The sequence below is a fragment of the Taudactylus pleione genome, unplaced genomic scaffold, assembly GCF_031769625.1.
Source record: "Taudactylus pleione unplaced genomic scaffold, aTauple2 ptg000092l, whole genome shotgun sequence".
NCBI lineage: Eukaryota > Metazoa > Chordata > Amphibia > Anura > Myobatrachidae > Taudactylus > Taudactylus pleione.
Genome location: NW_028284494.1, coordinates 5,887,559 through 5,909,263, shown reverse-complemented (window position 1 = coordinate 5,909,263; position 21,705 = coordinate 5,887,559). Strand labels below are relative to the sequence as shown.

Genomic DNA, 21,705 nt, shown 5'->3' with positions numbered 1-21,705 from the left:
ACTAGGGGCACCACTACAAGGGGGGACCACTACTAGGGGCACTGCATAGTAGGGGACTACCACTGAGGGCCCGAGGGACTATATATAGGACAATACTGGGAGTACTGCATAGAGGGGGGGACTACAACTGGGGCCACTATTTAAAGGGCGCTGCATAAGGGATACCACTATTTGGGGCACTGCATGGGGGGGACTACTACTGGGGGCACTATATAAGGGGCACTGCATAGCGGGTACCACTACTGGGGGCACTGCATAGGGGGGACTACTACTGGGGGCACTATATAAGGGGCTTACTACTGGGGGCACAAGGGGCACTGCACAAGGGGGTCCACTACTGGGGGCACAGTATGAGGGACACTGCATAGAGGGGATCACTAATGGGGGCACTACTGGAGGCCTGCATAAGGGGGACCTCTCCTGGGGCACAAGCGGCACTGCATAGGGGGGACCACTACAGGGGGCATTATATAAGGGGCACTGCATAGGGGTGACCACTACTGGGGGCACTGCATAGGGGGGACTACTACTGGCGGCACTATATAAGGGGCACTACTTATACTCCCTGCATAAGGGAGACTACTCCTGGGGCACAAGGGGTAATGGACAGGGGGGACAACTACTGGGGGCACTGTATAAGGGGCACTGCATAGGGGGGATCACTACTGGGGGCCTGCATAAGGGCGATCACTACTGGGGGCATTGCATACTGGGGGTACTGTATAAGGGGCACTACTGGGGAGACTGCATTAAAGTGCATATGGAATGGAAAGGATGGTTCCTAGAGTGACAAGAAAGGGGTGTGTGTCATGGTTATGGCTTTTTCCATGAGACCACGGCCCCTTAATTTGTTTGGGCATGCACAACAATATGTCTGGGGGCGCCACAAAATATACTCGCTTACCAAAAAAATTTGGGCTAGGGCCAGCCCTGAACGGAGCAGATATATATGTCATCGACTGTCACAATCAGGGGATTTGGAAGCTGTGTTCCCGGACTGGGCCTTGGACCTGTATTACTTGGCGCAGACGCTCGCTGGAGGAGACTTGGCTTAATAAAGTTTCTCCGCATGAGAGGGTGCAGCGAACTGATAGGAGTTTGAGGAATGTAGAAGTAGCGTGGTAACTTGGAAGCTACGTGGAGCGGCTGGACAGCCGTGGATAGATGTTAGTAGCTGGGCGGCTACGTGGAGTGGCTGGATAGCCGTGGGTAGATGTTGGTAGCTGGGTGGCTACGTGGAGCGGCTGGATAGCCGTGGGTAGACGTTGGTAGTGGAGTGGCTACGTGGAGCGACAGGATAGCCGTGTGGAGACGTTGGTAGCTGGGTAGCTACGTGGAGCGGCTGGATAGCCGTGGATAGGCGTTGGTAGCTGAGTGGCTACATGGAGCAGCTGGATAGCCATGTGGAGACGTTGGTAGCTGGGTGGCTACGTGGAGTGGCTGGATAGCCGTGGATAGGCGTTGGTAGCTGAGTGGCTACGTGGAGCGGCTGGATAGCCATGTGGAGACGTTAGTAGCTGAGTGGCTACGTGGAGCGGCTGGATAGCCGTGTGGAGACGTTGGTAGCTGAGTGGCTACGTGGAGCGGCTGGATAGCCGTGGGTAGACGTTGGTAGCTGAGTGGCTACGTGGAGCGGCTGGATAGCCATGTGGGGACATTGGTAGCTGAGTGGCTACGTGGAGCGGCTGGATAGCCATGTGGGGACATTGGTAGCTGAGTGGCTACATGGAGCGGCTGGATAGCCGTGGGTAGGCGTTGGTAGCTGAGTGGTGAATACTAGCAGGAAACACCTTCGGAGCGCAGTGGGAAGGCTCACTTAGTAGAACTAAGAAAGTAGTTGCACTGGCAACTTGTGTCAGCATTGGGGAACCTTTTATAGCGGATGCTGGGAGCTGACAGGCTGAGAGAGAAGGAGAAGACTCCTCATTGGTTGTAGTGGAGTCACATGGGCAATCCAAGATGGCCGCGCCCATGGACCGGAGGACAGCGCTTCTCAGAAGAAGTCAGCGGTTACCAGCGACCAGCAGGAGCCAGCGTGGGAGCAGCAGAGCAGCGGGACCCTCCATAGGACAGCGGAGACCGGCCAGAGAGAGAAGGAAGCAGCGCACAGCGCGGGAGCCGGAAGACAGCGCGGGTCAGCGCCCGCAAAGGTAAGCGACGGGGTCTGATTCTGGGGTCTCCAGGGCGGCGTGTGACAGCACCCCCTTCTTCATGAGTGGCCACCGGACACTTCCTTGGTTTATGAGGAAATTTCATATGGAACTCTTTGACCAGACGGGGCGCATGGACATCGGAGGCATTTATCCAGATTCCTTCTTCCGGACCAAAATTTTTCCAGTCGATGAGGTATTGAAGACGATTGTATCGACAACGGGATCTAAGATTCTGTCAACTTCGAACTCCTCTCCTTGTTGTGTTTGAACACTAGAAGCTTTGGGAAGGACCTTCTGAAATCGGTTTAAGATCAGTGGTTTTAGAAGAGAAATATGGATAGAACTTGGAATGCGAAGAAATGGAGGAAGTTTTAGCTTGTAGGCCACAGGATTCAAGACTTTGACGATTGGGAATGGACCAATGTACTGCGGGGCAATTTTAATTGAGGGAACTCGGAGTCTTAGGTTTTGGGTAGAGAGCCAGACCATATCCCCAGGCTGGAAATTGGGAACTGCTCGTCTTTGGCGGTCAGCAAATCTCTTGTACCGGGCTGAGGTTTTAGTCAGAGAAGATCGAACCTTCTCCCAGATGTTGGAGAACCGTTGAAGAGACATCTTGGCCGCGGGCACATCTAATGTTGGAAGAAGAGGGAAATCTGGCACTCGAGGATGATGACCAAAAACTGTAAAAAAAGGAGTTGAGTTGGTGGACGTGTGATAATGATTATTGTGAGCAAATTCGGCCCAAGGAAGAAGTTCAATCCAGTCATCTTGGGAGGAGGAGACAAAAGTGCGCAAGAATTGTTCCAGGTCTTGATTGACCCTTTCGGTCTGACCATTGGTCTGGGGGTGATAAGCGGTAGAAAATTTGAGTTTTATTTGAAGGGCTGAGCAGAGTGACCTCCAGAAGTTCGCTACAAACTGTAGTCCCCTGTCGGAGATGATCTCTTGAGGAAGGCCGTGGAGCTTGAAGATCTCTTTTATAAAACTCTGGGCGAGTAGAGGTGCAGACGGAAGCCCAGTAAGAGGTACAAAATGAGCCATTTTAGAAAAGCGATCCACGATAACCCAAATTGTGTTGTGGCCCCGAGATGGAGGAAGATCAGAGATAAAATCCATAGAGAGGTGAGTCCATGGCTTAAATGGAATTGCAAGAGGCTGGAGTTGACCGTGTGGAACCCGTCGAGGTATTTTGTTTTGGGCACATTTGATGCATGACGACACATAAGACCTGACATCCTTTTTCATCGAAGGCCACCAATAGGACCGCTGTATGAACTCAAGGGTTTTATCCATACCCAAGTGACCAGAGAACCGGGAAGCATGGGCCCAATGCAGTAACCTCTTGCGGAGTTCTGGAGCGACGAAAGTCTTCCCAACCGGGGGTATAGAAGATAATTTGGTAGAGGCGAAGAAAGCTGGATTCAGGATTGGTTGGGGCTGTTCCATGGGTAGATCAGGGTCGCTTGTCATGGAACGGGAGAGTGCGTCAGCTTTGAGATTTTGTGAGCCGGGACGATAGGAGAGTTTGAAGTTAAATCTGGAGAAAAACATGGCCCACCGGGCTTGACGAGGGTTCAAGCAATTTGCAGATTTAAGATAAAGCAGGTTCTTGTGGTCTGTAAAAATGGTAATGGGGTAGTGAGCTCCTTCTAGAAGATATCGCCATTCTTCGAGGGCTAGTTTCATGGCGAGTAACTCTTGATCTCCGATGGTGTAGTTCTTTTCTGCAGGCAAAAACTTCCGGAAAAGAAACCACAGGGATGAAGTTTTTCATCTTCAAACCGCTGGGAGAGCACAGCACCGACACCTTCGGAGGATGCGTCCACCTCCAGGATAAATGGCCGGGTGGAATCCGGTTGCTTTAAGATGGGAGCGGAGATGAAGGCTTGCTTAAGGAGTTGAAATGCTGAGGTAGCTTCGACGGGCCACTTAGTTGGATCTGCTCCCTTACGGGTAAGGGCTGTAATAGGAGCTACCAGTGTTGAAAAACCTTTCACAAACTTGCGATAATAGTTGCCAAACCCTAGGAACCTTTGTATGGATTTTAAGGAAGAAGGGAAAGACCAATCAAGAATGGCTTGTAATTTTGAAGAATCCATTTGAAGACCTGTTCCGGAGATAATGTACCCCAGGAATGGTACACTTGAGACTTCAAACAGACACCTCTCTAATTTGCAAAAAAGTTGATTGGACCGCAATCTCAGAAGGACTTCTTTCACATGGTCTCGATGAGTTTGGAGGTCTTGAGAAAAAATCTAAATGTCGTCCAAGTAAATGACCACGGACTTGTACAAAAGATCACGGAAGATTTTGTTGACGAAAAACTGGAAGACGGCTGGAGCATTACAGAGGCCGAAGGGCATAACGAGATATTCGTAGTGCCCATCCCTGGTGTTGAAGGCCGTTTTCCATTCATCGCCTGGACGGATACGAATTAAATTATAGGCCCCTCTTAGATCGAGTTTGGTAAAAATTGTGGCTCCCTTGACTCTATCGAATAACTCTGTTATGACAGGAAGAGGATAGCGATTCTTAATAGTTATTTCATTAAGACTCCGGTAGTCTATACACGGGCGCAGCCCACCGTTTTTCTTTTTTACGAAGAAAAATCCAGCCCCGGCTGGAGATGTGGAAGGTCGAATGAAGCCTTTACTTAAGTTTTCCTTAATGTACTCCGACATGGCTTGAGTCTCAGGGAGAGATAGAGGGTAGGTTTGGCCTCTAGGAGGATTCTTCCCGGGAATCAGATCTATGGGACAGTCCCAATCACGATGGGGAGGTAATAGATCTGCGCTCTGTTTGCTGAAGATGGCCAAAAACCCATCATAAGCTTTGGGCAGGTCTGTAGAATCCTGTATGACGGAAGATCGGACAGGTACTACCCGCTGAAGACAGCCTTTGAAATAATTGGAACCCCAAGAGGTTATTTGCATAGTGGTCCAATCAATTTGTGGTGAATGTCTCTGTAGCCAGGGTAGCCCGAGGACTAAAGAATGAGAGGCTTTGGGAATCACTAGGAAGGACAGTTGTTCGGTATGAAGCACCCCAATGGTAAGTCTAAGTGGTGCTGTACGATGGGTGATGGTTCCACTGGTAATGCGACTACCATTGATGGCGGTTAAAGTGATGACTCGAGGCAACGCTTCTATGGGGATTTGATATTTCTGCGCAAAGTCCGTAGTGACAAAGTTCTCTGCTGCTCCAGAATCCAGAAGAGCTAATACAGCTTTGGAACCTCGAGGAAGCTTTAACTGAGCCTGGATGGTGGAATCAGACTTCCTATGTGATTCGATGGCAACTCCTAACTTAACCTCTCTGTCATAAGTTAGGAGGAGGCGTTTCCCGGACAAATTGGACGGATGGGACAGGATCTAACTAAATGTTGAGAAGATCCGCAGTACATACAGAGGTTCTGTCTCTGCCTTTTCTGTCGTTCCTCAGCCGATAGACGAGAGCGGTTGACCTGCATGGGTTCCTCGCCCATAGGAGGAGAGGGTAAACGGGAAGCTGGACGTGGCCTTCCGCGATCAAGTCTGCCTCTTTCCAAGGCACACTCCCTATGACAAAGATCCACCTTGTTCCAAAGGGAAATTAAATCGTCCAATTTGGTTGGGAGGTCACGGGAAGTCGTCTTTGAGTCTTTCTGAAAGACCACTCCAGAAGGCAGCGATGAGAGCATCCTCGTTCCAATTGAGTTCTGAGGCCAGAGTTTGGAACTGGACTACATATTGACGGACGGTCCTGCTACCCTGACGGAGGCGTAGAATATCAGCTGATGCGGAAGTGGTTCTTCCCGGTTCGTCAAAGATCTTGTGAAATGTGGAAATAAATTCGGAATAGTTGGAGAGCAGAGGATCCGACTTTTCCCGAAGGGGCGAGACCCAGTCCAGTGCTTGGCCAGAGAGCAGAGAGATGATATATGCCACCCTGGTTCTGGCTGTCGGAAAATTGGCAGATTGTAGCACGAACTGGATTTCGCATTGGTTTAAAAACCCACTGCATAATTTGGGGTTGCCATCGAACTTGCTCGGAGGGGAAAGCTGAAGACGAGCAGGAGGTAGAAGGGGGGGGGAGCAGGTGACACCACAGGAGGAGAGGCGGCTTGGGAGCCAGCGGGAGCGGGATGAGCCAATAAGGACTGAATGTTGTCCAAGCGTGACGACATATCTTGGATGAACTGGATAAACTGGGCCTGAGAGGTCTCCTGTCATTCCAGACGAGATAGTACATCCTGCGAGGGATCTACCCAAGATCCTTGACCACTTGCCGAGTCCATCTGGCCAGTGCAAACTGTCACAATAGGGGGATTTGGAAGCTGTGTTCCCGGACTGGGCCTTGGACCTGTATTACTTGGCGCAGACGCTCGCCGGAGGAGACTTGGCTTAATAAAGTTTCTCCGCATGAGAGGGTGCAGCGAAATGATAGGAGTTTGAGGAATGTAGAAGTAGCGTGGTAACTTGGAAGCTACGTGGAGCGGCTGGACAGCCGTAGATAGATGTTGGTAGCTGGGCGGCTACGTCGAGCGGCTGGATAGCCGTGGGTAGATGTTGGTAGCTGGGTGGCTAGAGTGGAGCGGCTGGATAGCCGTGGGTAGACGTTGGTAGCTGAGTGGCTACATGGAGCAGATGGATAGCCGTGGGTAGACGTTGGTAGCTGAGTGGCTATGTGGAGCGGCTGGATAGCCGTGTGGAGACGTTAGTAGCTGAGTGGCTACGTGGAGCGGCTGGATAGCCGTGGGTAGGCGTTGGTAGCTGAGTGGCTACGTGGAGCGGCTGGATAGCCGTGGGTAGATGTTGGTAGCGGAGTGGCTACGTGGAGCGGCTGGATAGCCGTGGGTAGGCGTTGGTAGCTGAGTGGCTACGTGGAGCGGCTGGATAGCCGTGGGTAGGCATTGGTAGCTGAGTGGTGAATACTAGCAGGAAACACCTTCGGAGCGCAGCGGGAAGGCTCACTTAGTAGAACTAAGAAAGTAGTTGCACTGGAAACCTCTGTCAGCATTGGGGAACCTTTTATAGTGGACGCTGGCAGCTGGCAGGCTGAGAGAGAAGGAGAAGACTCCTCATTGGTGGTAGTGGAGTCACATGGGCAATCCAAGATGGCCGCGCCCATGGACCGGAGGACAGCGCTTCTCAGAAGAAGTCAGCGGGGCCCAGCCACCAGCAGGAGCCAGCGTGGGAGCAGCAGAGCAGCGGGACCCTCCATAGGACAGCGGAGACCGGCCAGAGAGAGAAGGAAGCAGCGCACAGCGCGGGAGCCGGAAGACAGCGCGGGTCAGCGCCCGCAAAGGTAAGCGACAGGGTCTGATTCTGGGGTCTCCAGGGTGGCTTGTGACATCCACACTGTGACGGGAAAGGCTGGGGGCTGCCCAGTAGCTCCCGGAGAGCTGGACAAGCCCCCAGCGTGGCACATGGTCACATCCCTTAAATGTTATATACCAGGGGGCGTGGCATCGGAAACATGAGGCATGGATGACAGCAACCCTAGTTGACCCCACTGCACCCACCTGTTGCTTTGTATTTGCTATATTTCATAAATAAAAAAAATGGACAGATATACGCAGGGACCCCACCAGCACAGCAACCCGCACCCCACCCTATTACAACCTCAGATGACCAATGTTCATGCAGGTGATCCAATGCTGCATCCTCATATGCAGCACAGATCAAAGATGCCAGTAGAAGCCATCTATTTACACAAGATGCCTCATGTGGCATTAGCATATTACCACACAGTACAAAGACATGGCGGCTCTGTGATTAGCGTACCTCTCTAAACCAGGCCCCATGTTGCTATTAGTAAGGTGCTATTATTGCTAATGATAACCCTGCCAGCTGTAGGGCCCTTGCTGGAGATAGCCTCCATATGTTTGTGCATAGGAAAGCCTATTACAGTAGGTCAGTGATTTTCAACCTTTTTTAAAACAAGGCACACTACACAAGATATTAAAATTGCCAAGGCACACCATCCGGCGATTTGGCGTGCACGACCTATGAAAAAAACACACTACATTGGCCCCCGCAGGAAAAAAACAAACAATCACATTTTTGGGCCCCACAGAAATAAAGCAATCACATTGGCCCCCACAGAAATAAAGCAATCACATTGGCCCCCACAGAAATAAAGCAATCACATTGGCCCCCACAGAAATAAAGCAATCACATTGGCCCCCACAAAAGTAAAGCAATCACATTGGCCCCCACAAAAGTAAAGCAATCACATTGGCCCCCACATAACTAAAACAATCACACTGGCCCCCACATAACTAAAACAATCACACTGGCCCCCACATAACTAAAACAATCACACTGGCCCCCACAAAAGTAAAGCAATCAAATTGGCCCCCACAAAAGTAAAGCAATCAAATTGGCCCCCACAGAAATAAAGCAATCACATTGGCCACCACAGGCCAATTTTCGGGGAGCACTCCCAAGATCCATTAACAGTAGACACTCCATTCATCCATTCTGCAGTGAAATGAGGGTCTGATTCAGAGCCGGACGCTCTGAAAGAGCGCTCGCTCTGAATCAGGGCGTTTTTTGTTTTTTTTGGAGCCACCCACAGCTATAGCGAGCGGCCAGGTTGATGGTCGCGACCATCGGGCTTGCGATGAGACCCTTCTCGCATGTTCGGAACTCGCATCTAAAACCGGATCTCGCATGTCTTGGATTGCATTTCAGTCCCTCCCTCGTGATTTAAGGTGCTGTGAGGTGGTCAAAATTTACTGGAAGTAATCTTTTACAGAAAACCAAAAATCGAACCAAAACACTTGAGGATGGTTTTGCCTAAACCAAAACATGCCGATGATTTAGAACCAAAATCAAAATGCAGGGTCTGTGTACATCTCTAGTATAAACTAGCAGTTACTGAGCATCAGAGCCGTAATTAGACATATTGGTGCCCTGGGCCAGAAAGAGCATTGACGCCCGCCTCTAATGGGGAGGGTTAGGTTGTGGGGGGGAAGGTTAGGATGCAGGAAAGGAAGGTTAGGGGGTGAAGGGAGAAGGGTTAGGATAATTATGGAGCCCCTGTCAAGATTCTCAGCATCGGGATGCCGCTGTCGGTAATTTGACAGTCGGCATCCCGACTACCGGTCTCCCATACTCAACCCCTTTAGGCTGCCATCAGAAATTGTGAAATTGTGCCGGCATGAAGACTCTTTTCATGCAGCGGTGAGTGCAGTGGAGCCGGGAGAAGGGATGGGGGAGCTGGCAGCTGCAGGCATCCAGAACACAGCAGGGAGGGATCTGAAAAGATCCCTCTGCTACACAAGCAGCTGTGTAAGCTTGTGAATACTATCGGGAGCTGTATGCCATCTGAGGATGGCATACAGTTACACATGCACTTTCCGAAAATCTACGATTGTCGTAAGTTGATGAATATGCTAATTTCTACATCCCCATACTAAAGTATAGAGCGTGGGGAAATAAACAAAGCTGGACTGTAACCAGGAGATATTAGTGATATCTCCTGAGTTACAGGTTACATTAATAGCTGGGATACTTCAAATGGAGATAAGTAAGTAAAAACTGTGCTTTAAACTTTACTTTAGTTACGATGAGTAAGCCACATAGAGGTGTATCTTGTTATCTCCGACACTGAAAGGGGAATGGTAATGAGGCGTAAGGGATTGTTTAGTCATGGTATTGTCATTGCTGTAGCTCATTACCATTCCCCTCTCAACGCCAGAGATACCTCCATTTCTTATTGCGGCAATGAGACGTTATTTACCGCAGGGATGTGTTAAGAATCACATCCAGGGAGAGGGGATCAGACAGGAGCCCGTCCCTGTGATATGTAAAGTAAAGTGATTGCTGATGTGATTACCTTGCTTTGTGCTGCAGGACCACCCGCGTATGGCCATTACCGGGGAAAGATCCTACAGATCCCTTTCCCAGTAAATTCTGTGACCTGTAGCCTATCGGCTACAAGGGCTACTGTTTTCAGGGGATTTCCCACAAAATGTATTTAATAAATATGAGCCTCACTCAGAGTTAGTGCAAAATCATGGTGGGGCAAATTTACAATCTGAGTTGAGGGGGTCCTGGCTTAACTTGATCACTGTGTAAAAAGAAAGTTGCCCAATGTTTGTGTACTACATGTATAACCAGGCAGTAGTTTCCCTGCATGTATAAAAAACCCAAATGCATTTGCACCCCTTGCATCACAACATAGTAGTGTCCAGGTGCACCTTCCAGCTTCTAACTCTAAGCGGCTGACTCTGAGTAGCGCTGCTGTGACAGCTTTAGTGTCTTTTGCAGTAGTGGCATCTACGACTTTATGCTAATGCTAGTATCAGCCCTTCCCCTGGTGTACAGCCATACATCTGACTGTGCAAGTACTGAGATGCCCACTTTGTGAGTCTTTAGATGCTATAATACCGCTTGGTGCGTCTTTACAGGCAACCATCGGTCGCACCATCCAAACTTGTGCCAGGCCCACGCTAGGTGTAGATTCTCCATCAGAGTATGGTCTCCAATGTGAGCCATTATGCGTCATGGGCGTGCATAAATTAGCCACTGCGATTGCATAAGCAGCATGAGAGACCTTTGTGCGCGAGGAGATATGCAGTGTCTGCAGCTGGTCAGACCCGCGTGAGTGCCCGTGAGTGCCAGCAGTGGGCGTCTTTATGCCGACTGTGCTTTGGCAAGGACTAACATATTTTCGCAGTTCTGTTCCGTGTGAATTTGCAGCTGCGAACGCATTAGTGATCAGGCCCTGATTTCGCAACCAGTTCAGCAACGGCTCGTGACACTCCCATAACATGTCTATAACGGACCATCTTCATGTGGCTGAGTAGCCCCCTCCCAGTCACCACCCAAAACATTTCTGATACAATGTGTCTCAACCCCCCACAGCGCCTTTGTGTGTGCATTCAATGGAACGCATGCACTGTGCGATTTCCTAGCGAATAGCAAAAAATCTTTCTACTCCATGAACATTGCGCGTGACTTAAAGTCAGTACCTAAATAAGGCCAGACGCGTGCCTAGTTATCCACCTCACTCAGAACATTGTGGAATTGCCCCTGATCTTTTGTGGGTTTGCAAATTTGGCTGGAAATGTGTATGGTACAAACCATAAAAAAAGGACACACCAAACGTGGAATGCTCGCCATTATTTAAATAATTATGTCACAGAAAGAATAAGCATTAGAGTGTACAGAGTGATGCAATCATGTAACTAGCACATACAGAGGAAGTCCTTTCTCCGCCAACCCTCTATCCAATCAGAATATAGCTAAGTTTCGCCTTAGCAGCTACTGTCCTCTTCATGCGTAAGATAAATAAATTCAGCAGGCACAAATGCCACTTGTACTGCAGGAGGCACATATATAAAGGGCCCTTAATACCTTTATATGTTTACCTGTCATCCACATCGAGGGCCTGCAAGTTGCATTCTGGGACTCTGGCCAGCTCGCAGATGATGTCACTGTATCCGGCCGCAGCTGCTATGTGCATACATGTTTTCCCATTCTCATCGTCATAGTTGATGGTAGCCTGTCCCTGCTGATGATCCAATATTATCGAGCACAGCACCCTATTTCCACTCTGAAATCAAAGCAGAATACTATTATATATTGGGTATTGAGTCATACATATGAAGAAATACAGCCAAGTTACAAGAATCAGAGTACCATTAGGTGTAATTTTATATAGATTAAATGGATCCTCAGGGCCAAATGTAATAGGGTGAGAGTTTAGAAAATTTGAGAGTTTAGCAGTAAACTCTCACATTGGTTGAGTTTTATCTTCAAAATGGGAAAATATCTGAATGAGATTTTAAATCGTGAGAGTTTTCTAAGTCTAAAAAAACATGCAAGTTCGCTCTGTTACTTTGTGTTTGGACTTAAAAAGTGTCAGAAACTCTCACTTTTCTATACTCTCACCCTATTACATTTGGCCCTCACTGTTTGAAGACAAGGACCAATAAATAGACTCTTAAAAGGCAAGTATAATATCAAGAATACATACCTACTGTATATTTTCCAGAATACATACCTATATTATCCAGAATACATACCTATATTATCCATAATACATACCTCCCAACTGTTGTCCTTGGTATAGGTATTCAGCACCAGTGGTGGCACCTGAGGTGGGCTGTAGAGTAGTCCATATTCAAATAGGGGAGCCACACACCATAGGAAGAACTAGTGAATTCTGGCATCCTGCACATGCACCACTTAAAGACAAAGGTGACTGCGCATGTTTCGAATAAGGTATACGGGCATGAATGGAGAGGGCTAGCACATACTAATTGATTTGTCCATCGACAGACCACTCTTTACGTGATATAGGCTTTTCTGAACAGTGACAGGGTGGTGACCATCCAAATGCACGTTAGTGTTCTGTCTTATGGAAGTGACATGGGCCTATATACCGATTTCCTTGCTCGTTCGTAATGTGCGGGCGGAGATGGGATTCCTGTTTTTGACGGTTTCTTTGTACCCATTACAGGGCGGGTGCAAGCTTACAGTCTATACCTATGATAACAGCTACGGCTGCAGGCAGAATAACAGTAGGCGGGATAGCCTTCCACATGCAGATGCACAGATTTACTGCTTATACACTGGCGGATTCTTGCATTAGCATAAAGATGTAAGTAGCCAGAAAAATGGCCGCAGATGCATCTGACTCAGAATCAGGCCCTATAGAGGTAAAATTCGCACTACTCACCCAGTCTGTGCGTTTCCAATTTCAGCGATATATATATGAATAAAATATTGAAGAAATTATATTTTCTAAATGAATAAAATTATTTACACTATACAGGCCATCAGTAGGTACAAATAGGTCTTCCAATATGCCTTTCTGGTTGGGAACTGATTCCAGAGGGTAAATTTACTAAGTTTCAAATTTGGTCGAGTTAGCATTCTCTGGAGAGTTTGGCCATTTTTTCCACTTGCAAATTTTGCCACAGGAAAAGTCTGGAGAGTTAGCAAACTCTCTTTAATTCACCATCGACCAAACTCTTGTTACTTTTCACTAGTGAAGATAGGATACGGGAATTTACCAAGATGAGAGTTTGAAAACTGGGATTTCCCAAAGAGGCCCCCACCTCCCCTGAGATCCCATGCTTAGGCTGACTGGCTTGGGGTGCAAATGCTTTGGCTGGGGAGACCTGGTGATAGGGTCCGCTGGCTGTGGCATTACACCCTGATCGGATTTGAGTCCGATGCTGGTTTTTAATATAGGGGGACCCCTACAGAATTCCCCCCCCCCTATTTTTAAAACCAGGACTGGCTCCAGGTGCTGGTACCTAATATACAGGGGGGGGGGGACCCTATTCATTTACCCCCCGTATTTTTAGGAACCAGGACCGGATGAGCAGCCAGGGGCTGGTTATGCTTTTGGGGATGGGGGGACTCTATGTCATTTTTAAAAAAATTATTAACTCTTTATTTACAAGTAGAACACACAAGAAGTCTTCACATATCACACTGATATGTGCAGGCTGCTTGTTCGGGAGAGTTTGGCAGAGAGAAAACACTGCAATCTCAGGTGAGTAATCTCTATATAAAGTAAACTTGCTACTCAGGGGAGAAATCTCGATCTGCTTCACCATTGGCCAACTAGCCCTCAGCTAAACTCACTTCTTTATAAATTTGCGAGTTTCAGAAGCATCAAACTGAAAAAATAAAACTCGATGAGACTCGATTCTTAGTAAATATACCCCCAGATGTCACTGGCTGAGGCCAAATTTATCCAGCTCAGAACATGTTCACTTGTTATTGGCCACAGACTGATGACATTGGTAGCTGTTGTTTTAGACATTTGGGGGAGAATGGATCTGCCGCCATTTGTTATAATCGCTGGTTCACTAAAAAAAATTTAAAGGCAGTTTCAAAAACTGCTCATATATGAGAGGGCGGACTGATTGCAAAACTACTTCCAAACCAGCGGCGTATCTTTAATGGGTGCAGGGTGTGCGATGCACATGAGCCCTGCATCATTACATTCACTTAGCTGGTGCCATTTTCCTGGAGATATTGCACCTGCGCTCTTAACTCTGGCACAGCGCCAGCGTCTTCAGCACAGACACGAGGTGTTGGGTCTTACAAAACGCTACTTATGGTATAAACATTGGGTAAATTCATTATTAGGGCACAATGTGTCCTCCAAGTATTCAGCAAACTCTGGAAACTGAACATTTTCTTAGTTTGCCTGCAGGCAGGAGCGACTCTAGGCACGGGCAAGCCGGGCCGTCGCCTGGAGCGCCACTGTATCCGGCGGGCGGAAGAAACGCCCACCCTCCCTCCCGGCGCTATTGAGAATGTAAGCTCAGGGGGAGGGAGAGGAGGGAAGGGGCGGCAACACCGGACGGCGCTGGGCGCAGCAAAGCCTAGCGCCGGCCCTGCCTGCAGGAACCTACACTATCTTCAATAATGTTGGTTCCCAGAGCCCCACTCCTTCCTATGGGAAGAAAGTCCTACCAGATCTCTCCGCCCCCTCCTGCCCTTTATCCCTACGTCCTCTCTGACCCAACTCAGGTCACACATGTTGGTCCCGGCAGTGTACAATTCCGCCGGTGGTAATTACCAACAAACTCATTTGTGGCTAAGTATTGTGGAGACAGCTGTATCTAATTATCCAACTGCGCAACTCACAGAGAGTTGGACACTTCAATTTGGAAAACCAATTGATAATGAATAGGCCCCTTAATGTTGTACAGTATATACAGAAAAAGTTACAGAAAATGACAGTATTCAGTTAATGTCGTGGAAAGCAGGTGTCTCTGAAAGCTTTCATTACATCATAATGTAAAATCAAAAACAAATCTTAGAATTCAATACCTGAACTGCCCAGTGAAGAGCTGTCTTGAAGTCTTTATCCACCAGAGTAGGATCAGAACCCTTTTGCAACAAGAGCTGAACATGCTGTGGCCGGTTGTGAAAGGCTGCCCAGTGCAGTGAGGTCATCCCCTGTCATACACACAACCAATAAAGAAATGCAGACGCAATAGTATGAGGAGTACAGCTGTTGCCTACATATAGAGATGAGAAAAATGTTTTAAACTGTTTTACGAACTATTTGCCAGTTGTAAAATACTGTACGTTTCATCAGCAGAATGTGGCCTTAGTTGTTCTCATTCCTACCCAAACACGCCACGCAGCACAATGCATTTGTCGTCCAAGCTCTATTTGAATATAAATTCTGCAAAATAAGAAATGTAAAACTACAGCGTAGAGCGACATGCAATGGCATTCAGCGGAATGATGACACAAAAGAAGAATTTAAAGACTATATCGCTGAGTCATTGCAATGCTGAGAGACAACCTGATCCTCTGCGTAACACCGTTCACGCAGAATGTCACAGCAGTTCCTCTAATCTCTTAACTACACACAGGCCCGGCGATGGGCTAGGGGCACAGCCGGAGGACGGAGCTCACTCCTGAGCTCCAGCTTCCGGGTCCCGCAGTGCACTATGGGAGTGACGTCATGAAATCACTCACATAGTTACGAGGAGCAGGCGCCGGGGACGGACGGCAGCAGGCACTGGAGTGGGGATAAGGTATTATTTTTTAGTGTTTGTATGTCGGTGGGAGGCTTACTACTGGGGGCACTACAGGGGGCATTACAGGGGCCTGCCTTACTACAGGGAGTATAATATGGGGGCACTGCAGCGGGCATTACAGGGGCCTGCCTTACTACAGGGGGCATTACAGGGGCCTTACAACTGGTGGCATAATATGGGTCACTACAGGGGGCATTACAGGGGCCTTACTGCTGGGGGCATAATATGGAGACACTACAGGGGCCTTACTACTGGGGGCATAATATGGGGGCATTACATGGGCCTCACTACCGGGGGCATAATATGGGGGCTGTCACTGCTGGCATCGGCAAGGGGTCGGGGTCGGGGGGGGGGTATGGGTCAGAAATATCTGTGTAACGGGCCCCAAGATTTCTGTTGCCGGCCCTGACTACACCCAGTGAAGAAAGTGCTTTTTAGGCTGAATACAATTTTACATGGGCAAGTGTAGGATTTGTACTGTGTAGGCTTCACACTGGCTTTATAAACAACCTAAATCCTGCTTTATAAATGTCTACAGATCTCTCATTACTAGCAAAGAAAAGCCAGTAATAGAGCTTTTAGTGCTAAATATCTCATATAACAGCTTTACTTCATCCTTTCTGATAGAGAGGGGGATAACATTAATCTTCTACACATTTAAACCCCTATACACTTATCCCTGATTTATGACAATGCAGAATATCATCATACGCCAACATTGCATGGATCAGGAAAGGGAGCATGTCCACCTATTAGGGGCGGTGTGGTCCATAATAAAAAGAATAAAAGCAGGGGCTTGCCTAATGCTAAAAAGCGCGCTAGGCTGCGCCTCATTCCCCTCCGGCCCCATCCAATGAGCCTTTTAGTCCCAGGCTGCACCAGTGTCAGATTGTCGACAGTTGACATTCTTAACGTCAACACCGGAATGTCAACATTTATGATGTCGATATGGTCCAAATGCTGACGTCATAAATGTTGAAATCTGAAAAATTGTGACATGGACAAAATTTCAACATATGACATGTCAACATTGTCGCATTACGGTCAGGCTCAGGTTTAGGGTGAACGTTAGGTATAGACTTACCCTAAAAACACATTGATGACATTCTGGCCATGTCGGCATTTAATCACCGTCGACATGAGGAACATCTCAACATGTTCATTGTCATCATAATGAAGGTTGACATGATGGATCTCTAACTAATAGACCGAACCCTCCCCAACTGCCCCGCCGATCAGTACAATGCAGTTACAGTCATGACCGCAGCACAAAGGTCCTCATTCAGAGGCTGTCGCACGGAGCAATTGGTCGTAGCTAGCGATGGTTTTTTCAACTGCGCATGCGTGTACATGGCAGAGCGCCTGCGCAAGCCTGTCTTTCCGACCGCAATCCTCTTGCTCGTTAGTCACTACGAGGTCGTAGCTGTGATTGACATTTCGTGCTGTTTGTGGGTGGTTACAGGGGAAGGTGCTTGTGAACGGGGGTGTGTTGGTGCGGACGCAGGCGTGGTTGACCTTAAAACGGGCGTTTTAAAGGCGTGCATATATTACTGAGCGAGTCATCACACAAGTCATCTCATTGGAATAGCGACGCTACTGCTCGCAGAGCTAAGGGTAGCCCAGGGTCTACCTTAAGCATTGCGAGTGCAGGCGATGGTTTCTGCCTCAACCGATGTCTGTAGGCAATTAACAATGTAACAGGTGTTAATCGTGCTGACGTAGTTTGCCCATACTTGCCTACTTTTGAAAAAGCATGTCAGGGAGATTGTGAAAGCAGCACCTATGATCGTGGCGGTAAAGTGGGCGTGTACTGCTAAATCTGAGAGGCGTGTCATAATACTGACTTACATCCACATGTAAATGAGCCCCATAGCAGTTAGTAAGATCTATTTGTTGATGAAAACACACTGATACTTCTCAGAAAATACATGTAACCATAGGGATCATTGTGCCTTATAACCAATGCAGGGAAATTATAGTATTGATCCCATTTGAATGTACATATCTCTGGTTTTTCTTTTATATAACAATGTCATAATGGGGGTAAGGTGAAATGAGGGAGATTGGCAGACTCTTCAGGGAGACAGGGAGATTGCTGCTGTTTCAGGGAGCCTCCCTGACAATGAGGGAGAGTTGGCAAATATGAGTTTGCCGCCTGCGACCGACTCTGAATTAGCCCATAGAGATAGGAGGTGTGCTTTCATTGTTGTGGGTGTTTCCGCGCTTACGATGTGCGTTGCGATTGAGCACTCGCTTTGCATATTCTCGATCACTTTGGGTGCGACCGATTGCTCCCGAACGACCGCCTCTGAATGAGGTCCAAAGTACTCACATCAGGACTGTCCCACCGTAATTGGGACAGTTGGGAGATATGTACAGGATCAGTTCACTAGAAAATAATGACAACTTTTGAAACTTTTCATGAGACTTTAGCCTGCCCACCAATAATCGGTGGCATCAATTTGACACTCTAACAATAAATATTGGTTAAATGCACAAAGTTGCTGCCTCTATCCATAAGAATCTAAGAGATGCAAAAATAAATAAATTCTAAGCTACCATGGCTAATTGTAAGATGCAATCACAAGTACTTTATCTCGAATAACTAAAAAGTAAAGTGTTCATTTAATTATATTGCTACTCAGTCACAGAATTCGGTTCAGTCAGTCTGAAAGGCTATGATTAAGCATGACAAGTTTAGCTTGCATATTAGATTAAGGTTCCAAGGACTTTGGAGTTAAACACAACGTTCCACAGAATTGACCCAGGATTAATAATAATAATTACTATAATTAATATTATTATTAGAATTATTGTTGTCATTGATGTGCCTCAGTGCTCCTCAGAGCTGGGCATACATAAAACAGAGATAACCAAGAGATAAACAAAGTAGACAAAGTATTGTTATGAAAGAGCTGACATTCTAACAGGAACAGGGCAGTTATTGCAGGCGAGGGAGAAACTGCAGTAATGAATTCTCTGTACTGGGAGGGAACAGTGGTTCTCATTCAGACCCGCTCGCGAGCGCAGGACGCTCGCAAGCGGGTCAATGGTACCCAAATGCGCATTTGCACGACGGAGGCGCCTCCGTCGTACGCATGCGCGAGACCCGGCGAGCAACGGGGAAGCCGTCGCTCGGGGTCTCGCACCAAAGGGGGCGTGCTGTCGATGTGATTGATTATTGGTTAACTGCGCACATTCGTCAAGGGACATAGTCATAGTCTCTCGCAGGGATTATTTACTCACAGTGTGATTGACAGTCAGATAATGTGGAGTGATAGCAAAAAATGCAGATGTGTTGTGATCGTTTTGTGGGGCATACGCAGTAAACATGGCTCCGGTGTCTAAGTACACACGCGTATTCTGCAGGAACATAGGGTCACTCAGGAGGCCAATTATCAAAGCATCTGCGAGTGATGCTGCTTCGTTGTACGTAGATGCAGGTGAGCGTCTCAATGCATTCGTCAGCCTCTGCGACATTTGCATATTTATGCATATCCACTGCGTACACAGACGCGGCGGCATGAGCATACAGCTCTAAATCAGACCCACAAACCACTGTAACCTCCATCACTCTGAGGTTATTTGAAGATTTCTATTAGATTTTTTTTTTGTGTGCAAATGATAAATATGTTTCTATTAAGTAAACAGGTAGGCAGTGGCAGTTATTGGGGAACTACAAGTGCAGATATGCCCTGCCAGCGCTACAACATGTAGTCCCACAACAGCTACAGCTACGCAAGTTGTTCGAGTAACATGAATGTAGCAATAGATAGCAAATATAATAATAATAATAATAATATACTACTAGCTGTTGCCCGCTGCTTTGCCCACGTGGAAATAGCTTCTGACAAAATTTTTTTTAATTGAGGTATTATAGTTGTATAGTGCCCTGTCGGCCCATGTGACCAGCAGCGCTATACAGACTGATGGCAGCAGCGCCATCATCCACCACTCACACCAATGTCACTGTGTGCCCTGTGCAGACCCTGTGCCCTGTGCATAGCCTATCCTATTCACCCACCACTTACACCAATGTCACTGTGTGCCCTGTGCACAGACTGCTATGTAGCCTTATCCTATTCACCCACCACTCACACCAATGTCACTGTGTGCCCTGTGCACAGACTGCTATGTTGCCTATCCTATTCACCCACCACTCACACCAATGTCACTGTGTGCCCTGTGCAGACCCTGTGCCCTGTGCATAGCCTATCCTATTCACCCACCACTTACACCAATGTCACTGTGTGTCCTGTGCACAGACTGCTATGTAGCCTTATCCTATTCACCCACCACTCACACCAATGTCACTGTGTGCCCTGTGCACAGACTGCTATGTAACCTCTCCTATTCACCCACCACTCACACCAATGTCACTGTGTGCCCTGTGCACAGACTGCTATGTAGCCTATACTATTCACCCACCACTCACACCAATGTCACTGTGTGCCCTGTGCACAGACTGCTATGTAGCCTTATCCTACTCACCCACCACTCACACCAATGTCACTGTGTGCCCTGTGCACAGACTGCTATGTAACCTATCCTATTCACCCACCACTCACACCAATGTCACTGTGTGTCCTGTGCACAGACTGCTATGTAGCCTATCCTATTCACCCACCACTCACACCAATGTCACTGTGTGCCCTGTGCACAGACTGCTATGTAGCTTATCCTATTCACCCACCACTCACACCAATATCACTGTGTGCCCTGTGCACAGACTGCTATGTAGCCTTATCCTATACACCCACCACTCACACCAATATCAGTGTGTGCCCTGTGCACAGACTGCTATGTAACCTATCCTATTCACCCACCTCTCACACCAATGTCACTGTGTGCCCTGTGCAGACTGCTATGTAGCTTATCCTATTCACCCACCACTCACACCAATATCACTGTGTGCCCTGTGCACAGACTGCTATGTAGCCTTATCCTATTCACCCACCACTCACACCAATATCACTGTGTGCCCTGTGCTCAGACTGCTATGTAACCTATCCTATTCACCCACCACTCACACCAATGTCACTGTGTGCCCTGTGCGCAGACTGCTATGTAGCCTATACTATTCACCCACCACTCACACCAATGTCACTGTGTGCCCTGTGCGCAGACTGCTATGTAGCCTATACTATTCACCCACCACTCACACCAATGTCCCTGTGTGCCCTGTGCGCAGACTGCTATGTAGCTTATCCTATTCACCCACCACTCACACCAATGTCACTGTGTGCCCTGTGCGCAGACTGCTATGTAGCTTATCCTATTCACCCACCACTCACACCAATGTCACTGTGTGCCCTGTGCACAGACTGCTATGTAGCCTATCCTATTCACCCACCACTCACACCAATGTCACTGTGTGCCCTGTGCACAGACTGCTATGTAGCCTATCCTACTCACCCACCACTCACACCAATGTCACTGTGTGCCCTGTGCACAGACTGCTATGTAACTTATCCTATTCACCCACCACTCACACCAATGTCACTGTGTGCCCTGTGCACAGACTGCTATGTAGCCTATCCTATTCAAGTGAACACGGGCCCAAAGCACCTCTCCCCCCACATCTTATTTCTAGGAGTTTCCACTACACAATGATGCAGTTTTCATGAAAATCGGTACAGTAGTTTTTGCGCTAACGTGGAACAAATAGGCACAATGTTCTTATTATATTAGTAGTATAGATGAGAGCTGTAAGTCCTTGCTAAGTAGAAGCTACTATCATTTGTGTCACTTATTTATAGTATTATCTGTTAATTCTATGTGCAGGCAAACCAAGTTCCATTAATCGCTACTCACCTCATTGTCCTGATGGTTAATCTCACTTAGGGTTGACTGTTGTAGTAATACAGATAAAAGCCTATGTTATAACAAACAAACAAAAATAGTTGAAGTTAAAATAATATCAGTAAAAATATGTGACTTAAAAAATCTGTACATACAGAGCAGGAACCAATCTAGTGAATCGAGTGAAGAAGAAAATTTGTACAAAAGTAATAGGGTGCAGTAGGTATTAATTAA

General features: G+C 47.7%; 1 protein-coding gene across 7 annotated transcripts in view; it reads right to left on the bottom strand.

Moving 5' to 3' along the window:
* ANKRD55 (ankyrin repeat domain 55) overlaps positions 1 to 21,705 on the bottom strand; it is a 133,791-nt gene that overhangs the window by 32,830 nt on the left and 79,256 nt on the right. For all 7 annotated transcript variants that reach the window (XM_088469473.1, XM_088469467.1, XM_088469469.1 and 4 more), the window contains 3 exons: positions 21,484 to 21,544; positions 14,948 to 15,076; positions 11,518 to 11,702 (listed from right to left, as the gene is read on the bottom strand). In XM_088469473.1, the coding sequence (XP_088325599.1) occupies positions 11,518 to 11,702; positions 14,948 to 15,076; positions 21,484 to 21,544 (375 nt within the window). The remainder of the gene's footprint in view (positions 1 to 11,517; positions 11,703 to 14,947; positions 15,077 to 21,483; positions 21,545 to 21,705) is intronic.